Consider the following 12,139-nt stretch of genomic DNA (forward strand, 5'->3'; position numbering starts at 1 on the left):
CGACAACACTAATACAGGATGCGCATTGTTGTTGTAACTTGGAAGAATAGAAGTGCATCAAATTGCACAATTTGCCAGTCGCCAGTTTACGGAACACTTTCATAATGTAGTTTCATCTGAATGTTCAAGTCTAACGATATTCATGGTATAAATAATGTGACTCTTTCGTGAATCATATCTCGTATGAAGTGCCAAAGTGACCAAATATTAAATGCATAGAAGATTATTTTCAAAAAACCCTCTTTCGCTTTAGTTTCCAATATTGATATATCGTCAATGTCATTAGTTTATCATTACTAAACGGTACCATTTATTTCCGTTTCTTCCACAGAGTTCATCGTTTTAGGCGATGCCGTAAAAGCGTTATAAAAGAACGTCCGAATGCAATTATTCATCGTATCGGCAGCACACACCGTTTGGGGATGTTTCGGCACGATGTGGACAATCTAACCGTAAAGACCACATTTACCACGGACGCGAAGCTACCTGCCAAAGGGATTTAATCAGCTTATCGAGCAATTGAGTGTAAAGGCACCAGAGCGCCTGCCAGTAAAAAGAAACCCCAATCAAACGAACACCAACGTACCACGTTTGGCAAATATACAGACACGATGGCACAGGCACGAAGTAAACACAGAAGACAAACAATGCGAAGTGCATTGCAATACGCTAGTGTACGTTGTATTACCTGCGTACTGCCGATGCTATTGTTGCTCGCGATCAGCGGAAGGGTCGATGGCAGCTATCACTCCGGTGTTAGCCCGATGCCGCACGTGCCAGCAGTACCGAAAGATCCTAATTCACGTTGCGAAGAAATTACCATCCCAATGTGTCGCGGTATCGGATACAATCTAACATCGTTTCCGAACGAGATGAATCACGAAACGCAGGAGGAAGCCGGACTGGAGGTGCACCAATTTTGGCCACTGGTAGAAATCAAATGCTCGCCAGATTTGAAATTCTTCCTTTGCTCAATGTACACACCGATCTGTATCGAGGACTACCACAAACCGTTACCGGTGTGTCGGAGCGTGTGCGAACGGGCGAGAGCCGGTTGTGCACCGATTATGGAGTCATACAGCTTCAACTGGCCAGAGCGAATGGCTTGTGAAAATTTGCCTGTTTCGGGCGATAGTGATAATTTGTGCATGGAAATGCCGAGTGAGGAAGAGCATGGCGATCGCGGTACAGGCGGTGCCTCCGCCGGCGGCAGTGGCGGTTCGGGACATGCTGGCAAACCGACGCGCAAATCGCACGGTGGCAGCAGCAGTGGTGGTCAAGGCAGCGGTGGTGCCAACCAGCAAAACAACAAATGCAAGGGCAAGAATTCAAAAAACTGCCAAAATCCCCCAGGGGAAAGAACAAAAGAGTGCATGTGCCGGTGCCGGGAGCCACTGGTCACCCTGGGGAGGGAAAGCACCACAACACTACTGCACCATCACGGCAGCCTAAGCAGCAACCAAAGTGTAGAAAGGGTCGGCGACGTGCAAAACTGCGCGATCCCGTGCCGGGGAGCGTTCTTCACCCAGGAGGAAAAGGACTTCGCTGGCATCTGGATAGCGCTGTGGTCCGGCCTATGCGGCATAAGCACCCTAATGACACTGACCACCTTCCTCATCGACACCGAAAGGTTCAAGTACCCTGAGAGACCGATCGTTTTCCTGTCCGCGTGCTACTTCATCGTTTCCTGTGGCTATCTGACGCGCATCTTTCTCGGCCACGACGAAATCGCATGCGATGGGAAATCGATCAAATACCCATCGACAGGGCAGAGCTCCTGCACTATGATTTTCATTATGATTTACTTCTTCGGCATGGCTTCGTCGATCTGGTGGGTCATCCTTTCGTTCACCTGGTTCTTGGCGGCTGGACTGAAATGGGGCAACGAAGCGATATCGAAACATTCGCAGTATTTCCATCTTGCCGCGTGGCTCATTCCGACCGTACAGACTGTGTCGGTTTTATTGCGACCTGCCGTTGACGGTGATCCTGTCGCCGGTATTTGCTACGTCGGTAACACCTCCGTCGAGAATCTGAAGAACTTCGTGCTGGCTCCGTTGTTCATGTATCTGGTCGTTGGAACTACCTTCCTGATGGCCGGATTTGTATCGCTGTTCCGCATTCGATCCGTGATCAAGCAGCAGGGTGGTATCGGTGCCGGGTCCAAGGCAGACAAGCTGGAGAAGTTGATGATTCGGATAGGCATCTTCAGTGTGCTGTACACCGTTCCTGCGACTATCGTCATCGGTTGCCATCTGTATGAGGCGTCCTACTTCGAGGACTGGATGACCGGACTAACGTGTCCGTGCAAGGTGGCACCCGGTCTCCGACAGAAACCACTGTACTCGGTGCTCATGCTGAAGTACTTTATGGCGCTAGCCGTCGGCATTACATCGGGCGTTTGGATCTGGTCCGGTAAAACGGTTGATTCATGGCGGCGGCTCTGGAGAAGGCTGTTCGGTTCGCCCGATCCTACCGGTGCGGGACAGGTACTGATTAAGCCGCGACCTCCGCTACCCCAGCCGTACGCGACGTCCGGTATCGGTGTGCCAGGATCAGCGGCAGCTTCGCTTCTGGCTACACCGTACACACAGACCGTTGGCAGTGTGGCTTCCACCAGCCACCATCATCTGCACCATCACGTTCTCAAGCAAGCACCGCTGAGCCACGTATGACCTGGAGATATAGGCGGCGCATCTACCTTAACAGCCGGATCCGGATCGGTCGTTGATCCGCGCGCCGTCTCAGTCGTTGTAACGCTTCCCGGCCCGCAACCAGGGCAAGCACTCAGCGATTATGGTCCGATATAGTTGACCGTACGACCAGATACGGCAGCTCGAAGAATACCACCCAGCAATCTAAGTGAACTGTGAATACCGCATCGGTCCGCAACACTTCCAACTCGACGATTTGCTTCTGGAGGACGAATGCTTTCTCTCGAGCCATATACAGCCATTGCACATAGACACACACACAAACAATTGTTTGCGCGAGTTTTGTAAGAGCAGAGCAGTGTGTTTTCGTCCATTGTCCAGCAGGTGGTAGCAATACGTTAGGAATGGAGCCGACCGAATGCGAATGCGGAGCGTGAAAGCAATTCTTAATAGTATTAAAACCAACTCAACTCAAATCGATACTACTTCTACTATGCGCTAACTATGTGGACACACTTGTCATTGGTGTACGCGTGGTGGCGCGAACCAGACTAAAATGCTGCTACCACTGATCACACCATACGCTATCATTATGCTCTATCTACCTTATCCGTAATCATGCGCCCCACATACATCATATGAATATGAATTAAAGCTCCCTGCGAATAACTTATCCGACAGACAAGCATTATTGTAAGGACAGTTTCAAGTTAGCGGCTCTCTTTCTAGTCGACGATGTGGTTAGTAGTGGAATAGTGTTTTTAGAGATGGTAATAGATACATTGTTCGTGGCGATGGAGTATGGAGTTGTGGATGTTTGTAAGTTATATTTTATACATAGAGCTAAACAACCCACAAACGTAAGGAAAGGAACGGAACAAAACAGTACGGGAATGTAAGCACTAAAAAAAACCATTTCTTCCGATCGTTGTCGATCGGTAGCGATCGAAAAAAGTGAAGTGAATATCGAACAATAACTGCGCAAGAAAGAAGGAAACCGCAAGTGACAATACCTTTTCACTCCTATTCATACAGGCAAGAAACGAAGCAAAAACAAACGTGTTTTTTTTTTAAATTATGTAATGAACATCGGGCATTTTAACCGATCATCGACCCAAAAGGAAGGCATCCTCTCAAATGTCCTCACTGCCACCAACAATTATGTTTCTTTCGAATCATTACACTTTAAACAATTTCCACCTAAAAAGGACAGTATTGCATTGTCCTTTGTACTATAGTGCTTCTACAGCAGCGAAACACTCAAAGTAAATCCTACTTCTACAAAGGTGCATTTTGATGAAACTTTTATACGTAATTAGAGTTAATTTGAAACGCTATTCGAAATTAAGCAACGAACGTAAATTGAAATTTACTACTCCCTGCGTCCTTCCGGGAAGCAAATAGCAGTGTGCTGTCCAAATCATACATACATATTTGCAAATTATTGTCATCCATTCTGTATCTGTGTTTGATAGAGTTAAGTGCAGTCTCGCCGAAGTGCGTAAATTGCATTTCGTTAGAGAGCAACAACAAAAAAACATACAAACGCTTTGAAATCTTGTAGTCCCCTTAACTCAACGCTTCGAATGTCTTCATGCCTTCTGTGCACATTGTTGCAAAACGGATTGCATTTGCTCTGCACGTTATTGTTTTGTTTACGTTTGTTTCTTTCGTTTGTAGCGCGTTCCGTTCTTGGTTCTTGGTTTAGCTTTCTCCACATCTGTTTGCCAAGTTTCATACTCTCGTCCAGTGCAAGTTTCTCTCAGATTGCCATATAAATGTCACGGGCTCGACACCCTATCCACGCCATTGGGGAGGGGTTTGCAAGTGACGGTTAAGGTGTAAGGTTAGGTTTAAGTTAAGCTTTGTTCGATTCACCTTCCACTAGGGATTCACTTTACGGTCGTGTAAGATACGTTTGGAGATGCTTCATGCAACGTTTTTTTTATTATTTACTTAGTTTGTTTCATTTTTGTTACTATTTGTTGCCTTAGGTTCGGAATGGACGTTGCAAAACTGTCGGCAATTCTGTTTTGCATTTGGTGAACCAATGAAACGTATGTTGTCTCCGCTTTGTTTAATATATGGCTTAACAATAGAGTAGACACCGAATCTCATCCTCCACCCGTGATAGCATCCGATGACCAACCGGTGTAAGCCACGGGTTGAAGGATGAACTGTACATATCAACCGGACGCAATGGCAAATACATTTGGATGCAATTTTGTACGCAGAGTTCATAGTATCCGTTTCAAATTGTTGCCACGTCAACCATCCCACGTTGTAATGTCGCCAAACACCTACAGACAAAGGGACATAGGTAACGGATTATCCAAAAAAAAATGAGCAAAGTGTAAATGTTTTGTAATTTATTTGTCACCCTTGGATAGGTTAGGCTTAGGTGAACCGATCAGCTTGATCCAGATGTTCGTTATATTGTATGGTCGGAGGCTCCTCCAGCCCCAATACCCAGAAGCATGGTGTATTCGCTTTTGTACAGTACGATAAACAGATACTTAGATGCGTAAGGTACAAGAGATAAAAGCAGAACAATAAGAGCAAACACTATCTTTAATCAGTCAGCAAAAACATCGTGCTGGCAACAGATAGATAATAGCACATGATGATGTCAAACAGTACGGATATTTCGGATTCGGTTGCTTTCCTGAAAATCACAAAAACCTATCAAAAATGAAATCTCGGCATAAAAGCAATTGCAACACTAATCGGAACTGTCCTACACTCATTAAGGTACAGGGCAAAATATTCGTTTGTTGTCTTTCGAGTCTTTTCAACGTAAAAAAGCAACCCCCAAAACACTATTTATGTAGCGCAGTGTGCAGACTGTGTGTAATAGAGATCAGGGAACACCAAAGGCAACTAAAGCTCCCACATTATGTTATCCCTTCGAATGCTGCTGTAATTACATCTCGTTTCGATCTAAAGGTTACTGCTGATAACAAGTTAGTGGTGAGGGAAAAATAAAACAATTCCAACGATCATGCACAACATGGGAAGATGGACATGCGCGCCCAAAGTGAAGCGGCGATAGTATCCAATGGATATTGTTTTGCGCTGAAGGTTCAACAGAAGTGAAGAAGAGAAAAAGAAAATTTACAAATAAAGGACAAGTTTTAAAATTATCTGGTTTTAACAGATACATAGACTGTATACGAATATTGTTCATTTATTGTGTTGCGTAGGGAAAAGCACAACTGTCGCCGAAACCAAATGTTTGCGTTTTTAATTGTTTCCTTTTTTATCAATATAATGCTTCAAGCTTAAAATCTTGGCCTTGGTTCAGTTTCGTTTGGTTTCGGCAATAGGATGGTAGGTAACAGCATAAACTGTCCAATCAAAGAGCAAGCAAGGATACACCCTGGGGACAGCTACCCGGGGAACCTCGCTGCGCAGGAAGAAGATAGTCATAAATCAAAACACGAAATAACAATTGTATATGTGTGTGTGTTAGGATTATTTTCCGCTCCCAGTGGTACGCACGTGCGGGAAACTTATAAATACTAGCGATAGAAACCCAGCCTCGGTGACATACAGAATACAACCCTTTTTTGTAGGCTGGTAAAAAAACAACACATATATATATATGGAACGTACGCGGATGTACGGCATATGGGAAGTGCACACAAACAAAACAACAAAACAAAAGAAATAAACTGAAAAACGCAGTAAAAATCTACTATTGTAAGAAGACAACCTCTTATACAGTGGAAACGAAAGCATATTTTTAATTGTTTAATAAATTATTAAAATAATAAAAAAATAACTAAACTGTCTTTCAAAATTATTGCTGTAAAGAAATGAAAAAATTAAAATCATATTGCCTCATATCAAATTCATATCATATAAACTATCATATCTTATAACATCAGTTTTTTTTCCAATATTGAATTGGAATTTTATGTTTTAGTAGATTGAACGTTAGCAATCTAAATTATGGTCTTCGGTCATGTTTTTATAGATTTTATATCCAATTTTTGAATAACTTTGAATATTTAATAACGTTACAATAGTGTTCCCAAACGTGGATTGTGTACATCGAGACACAAAATCAATTGACCAGCGTCGGTTATGGAGGTTAAGTTTACTTACATTTGTAAAGTACTAAATGTAGTAAAGCTTTGAGTAAACTCTTCATTTTTCTGGTAGTTTTTTTTTCTCCTGGTGTTTCTTAAGTATTTTTTGTCTTGATCAAAATGTTAAGTACCATCTCTGTTGTTTGTTTTCTCCTTCAGCATTTTTTGCATTCTTTTGCTATTTGATTCGCTATTTGTCGAACATTAGTTGGTAGTACGTATTGTTAAACATTTTGGTATTTTTTCGCTTCATCTCTAATTTTCATTTCTTTGAGTTGAACGTCACTTGTTTCATCTGTATGTTGTTATCCTGGAGTGATACATAAACTCCATGTTGGATAAAACTTTAAACTATATGTTTATGGCGTTTTTACTGAACAAAAACCGTTGAACATAACTTTTGGGTTCAACGTTGGAATCACATCTGATTTCCTAGCTAATTTTTAAATGATCTCTTTATTGGGGCTTGGTATCGGTTCCACACGACAGGACTGTGTATCAAATCCCATCCGGAGCATCGCCCCGTAGCAAGGATTGACTATTCGGCTACGTGATAAAATAAGTCTAGTAAGACAGAAATGGTCGGCCAGACACCTCTAAAGCCAAGAAAAGAGAGATACATCATTTTTAGTATTAAAGAATGTACTCGAAATCGATTCGATGTGCAATCGAAATTCAGATCCTCGCATCTGCTTTACCTTGTCTATCTATATCTACATTTTCTCAATATTCAAGATTTCATTTCAAGATTTAATTGATGTTACAATCAGCGATGTTTAGACGAGTCCTCTAAACCGTTCACGATCGAGCGCCGTCGTCTGCCGATCCAATATCCAGGCCTTCCTGGCGGACGCATCAACGCCATCGTTCTATCTCAGTTTGGGTTTACCACGCCTCCTCTGTCCATGTGGACGAACTAAAAAGACTTTACGGGCTGAGTGGTTCCACCGAAAGCTGGCGAGTCTAATTCGTTATGTGATGAAGTTCATTATAGCGTCTCTTTCTGGACATCTCTCGAACGCGTCTCATAGGGTTTCGTCAGTTTTGGACAGATACCACGTCTATCGACTCAGAGGCATATGAGTACTGAGTACTGGAACTGTATATAGTCCAAGCTTCGGACGTCGCGACAAATGTTTTTAGCGAAGAAGCTCCCTTCGACTGTAAAAAGACCTGTTGGCAGTCAGTACCGTAGTACGTATCTCAACATCAATGTTGTTGTCGATGCTCACCTAGGATAGGTGAAATTGTGTACTTGTTATAAATGTTTTTCATCATTATTTGAACTAGCTCAAAGTTCCATCATCGCACATCCGATGCCCTAACTGCATCCTGCCGATAGGGTCTAAAGACATCAACTGCAAAGAAACCAGCGAAACTCTCATCGAACCCTCGAGCTAAGATGAAATTGCTGAAGAATAACAAATTGTTCAAAACGCGATCAATGTTTGCCTACAATTCATTATTTTCAAAAAGTACACCTTTATCACTCGATCACCTTTAAGTTATGTGAAAAAGTTGAAAAACTGTAAAAAATAGTTTATTTTAACTTATTCGAACAAAACAATGTAAAATAAATATGTTGACTTTGTAAATGACTAACAAAATCGAAACATTTTTTCAATGTTTAGTTTTCCAGATTTACATTCGGGGCATTTCGTTTAATGGATAACTTCATTATCACTATTTTCTGTGCAGTACTTCTTTTTATATTTCCATAATAAAGAACAAATAGCTGTTGTTGGTGTTTCAGTTGTAATTTAAAATCATCCCTTTCGTAGTGTCAATTTACTTGAAGATGAATACCTTTCCACGCTGAAGATATCTATAAGCCTAGATTGAACAGACATAAATTGTTCTACCAACCTACCAGCTGCTAGCCTGTCTCTATCAAACACGCCATGCTAATAATTTCTCCCCCGATATAGTCAATTTTCAACGCCTAATCTGACATAAATGTGGGGCATCACTTCATACCGTTCATTCCACAAGACATCGCACCGTCAAACGTGATCGTACGACGAGAATAGCAGATGGATTTTGAAATAAAAGTTTCACCCTTGAAGAAGAACCAACGTTACCGCGTAAACCTATTTGCGGCCTCGTCAAATCGTTGTCCTATTGACTCCATGATGATGATCGTCATCAGTGGAAATTTATCTCAACGAATCTGCCACCCATTGCTGGCCCCGTTTTATGATGTCGTTGAAATTCGGTCCGCTGCATTTTCACCGAATTTTCCTACTTGATGTGCGTACCGACCGAGCCAGGAGAAGCTTTCTTTTTCCCCTTTCATCTCTCTAGTTGTACTAGAATTGGAATAGATTCATTATTCAAGTTGCATGGCTTTGCACAGTTGTCAGCGTTTTTTCATACTGTTTTTTTGTTGTTGTTGCAATTCAAGAAAATACCATCAAAAGAACGCGATGGAACTGCAGACGGAATGTGGCGATGCGAACGTCGATTAGTACTGCTAGAATACTAGTGTTTGGTTGGCCACATCCATTCGGTTCTTTATGGTACAGTTCCCGAACCCATTTCACATTCGTGTATGTGACAAAGTGTTCAAGGCAAACGTCGATAAACTAACACAATGAATTTTTGGTAATTGCTTCGTACGACGAACGCATTACTTCTAATGCATCTTCCGTTTCCCTTTGATGTGTACATTAAACATCACACAACAAATTAATTGAACTTTAACACTGATGAAAAATATTGAATTTTAGACAACTCATTAAAATTGTTATATGATTTGCACTTGCATGATTTGCGATAAGCGAAACAGATACACCCAAAACCAAAAATTCAAAGAAATCTGTATCTTATACCAACAATTCCTATGAACATTTAGGAATTAAAATTGAATTGCTTTGAGAACATTGAAAATTGCTACAGTTCCGCTTTGAACAACTTTCACAATAACTTCTTTTAGTATCTACTCAGTTGACAAACTGAGTAATTTCAAACAGATAAAGAATCGTTTCACATGCCAACATTTCTCTTTTCAGTGTATTTTTCCCGTTGGGCGAGGAAACTAAAGCTCGAATTTCGGGATATTTCACCTCTTCAATGATTATCCATTATTTTTGGGGAAAAAGTAATACCAATTAAATAAAACTCAACTTTACACTCACCAGCAGATCACAGCATCAATTTTAGCATTTGCTCTACGATTGGGTATTTAATTCTACAAGCCGGGTTTCTGTACAATTTGAAAATTTCATGTAAGTTGTAGAGAGCCCTCATCACTTTTTAAAGATTTACGAATTTTGATCTTTTCGTAATAGATCTTTTTAAAAAATCATTTTTACAGCTGGCCCTCCGTTTTTTGGGGTGTTCTTTGAAGTTTCAATACACTAATTCAAAGAATTCGTTGAATAATTGGATCCTTCGACGAACTTTCGAATGACTAGCATCTAATCATAGGTACACTTCTGTATGGAAAGACGGACAGACGGCTGTCCCATCGGAAACCAAGATTTAGATCATCGCGTGTTGTCTTGCATGAAGTTGGAGAATGTTAGGCACTCCTTGGTGACCAAAAGATAAGATCTATCTTAAAAAATACGTCGTGTTTTATTAAACGTTTCCTAATAGTTTTCCAATTCATTGAGAAAATGTGTTCCTATTGTATTTTGCAATTGTAGGAGTTATATTTATACAGGGTCCCATAATCTTTTGAACGCGTCCCAGAAAATTTTGATTTCGTCCCATAATCTTGAATTCGTCCCATAATTTTTTAACAGGTTCCCAATTATTTTTGAATGTTACTATATGGAGCTAATTTCTTCCCTAAAGTTCTCAGAACACGTAGTGCTACTGAGTAGCTATTTATACATTAGATTGGAAGAACGCAAATAATCAGGGTGTGTATAAATATAGTTAAACAAAATCATCTCTATATTTAAAAAATGTATATCAAAAGAACTTCATATGAGTAAATTTTCTGACACAAGCAACAAATCGAAACAAGCAGAAATAATTTTTTTCGCTGTTTTTGTTTACTACTACTAACTTGACTATTTTCCTGGTGGTGGGTCATGTTGCTTCTAGGCCCTAAGTGGAATGATAGTTAGCAAATCACCCCTAAGTTAAGGATCTTAGGGAACAAATCGCAAAACAATTGATCGGGTTGAGGCTCATGTTTGGTTACTCATGTACGGATTTCAAAACGACTGACCATGGGACGAATTCAAAAATTTCTGGGAAGCGTTCAAAAGATTATGGGACGAAATCAAAAATTTCTGGGACGCGTTCAAAAAACCTTAGGAAAGAGTCAAAAAATTACGGGTACCCTGTAATACCGTGCGCATCATGTGATAAAATCGAAGTGGACACTTATCACGACAAGAACTGAAGATTTGTCTTGTCTTTTGCAACAAAGCACGACTTAAACCATTTTTCGAAGTCCTCATAATACTGTAACTGCTGTTCAGCCAGTCATATGTCGAAAGGAATGCGGTAATTTTATGATAGTTTAATGTCTGGGGAATGAAGAGACAGAGAGAGAGAGAGAGAGAGAGAGAGAGAGAGGTACCACAATATTGAAATAAGTTTTTACCAGTTTGGCATTAAACAATCAAACGTTGAACATATTGGACAATCACTTTGTCAAGCTGAGCCGGTCCCTCAATCTCTTGAACTGATAGTGTTCTTCGGTGGTAGTATCGTTTTTATTCAATAAGTCATAATAGTGCATTTCGATCAATTACCTCCTGTTTATCGTCTTCGAATATTGTTCGCTTTCGTTCACGGAGAATTTCGGAAACGATGGAACCAACCTTGACACATAGATCCACTTAGAGAAACATCTCTGTACACATTTACCAGTAGTCAATAAGCTTTATCTGCCGTTTGACTCATTTAAAAAAGACATTCAGTTCCCTAAAATAATGATTACCATCCTACTTATTTAACTGTGTTCATATAACCAAACAGTAAATGTGTTAAAACAGTTGGTTGCTATATCCTCTACCTTATATTTGGACAATTTGAATAAGTTTAAACCAAAGCCGCAATTTCAGTCACCTAAATTGATCCAAAACGAATGAAACTTATAGCTTTTGTTAATGTTTAATACATTTTGAAAATATCCATGAAATTATTTCATGGGCAAATATTTAAATGCTTCCCAAATCAATTAACTTCTTCACTAAATGTAATCGAGTATGAACAAAAACAAACAAAAATATAAAAAAATGTCGAGTAGTTATTCGCTCACTTTAAAACTCAAAATTTTACGCTCTGCTTGTAAGTTAAAACAACTATCACCGGATCCCGGTTATCTCCCACAAAGCAAAATGGCATTTAATTGATCCCTTTTAATAAATCCTTTTTTGCGCGCGTGGTACACTGGCGTGAAATTAAAATCCATCATCACTGCTAGTA

At 40.6% G+C, this 12,139-nt stretch overlaps 1 protein-coding gene across 1 annotated transcript; it reads left to right on the top strand.

Annotated features, from left to right (window-relative positions):
- Nucleotides 1–535: 535 nt before the first annotated feature.
- LOC125772348 (frizzled-2) lies at nt 536–5,825 on the top strand. Its single transcript, XM_049443958.1, has one exon. The coding sequence runs from the start codon at nt 612–614 to the stop codon at nt 2,673–2,675; it is 2,064 nt and encodes a 687-aa protein (XP_049299915.1). The 5' UTR covers nt 536–611; the 3' UTR covers nt 2,676–5,825.
- Nucleotides 5,826–12,139: the final 6,314 nt, after the last annotated feature.

Source organism: Anopheles funestus, chromosome 3RL (genome assembly GCF_943734845.2).
Source record: "Anopheles funestus chromosome 3RL, idAnoFuneDA-416_04, whole genome shotgun sequence".
NCBI lineage: Eukaryota > Metazoa > Arthropoda > Insecta > Diptera > Culicidae > Anopheles > Anopheles funestus.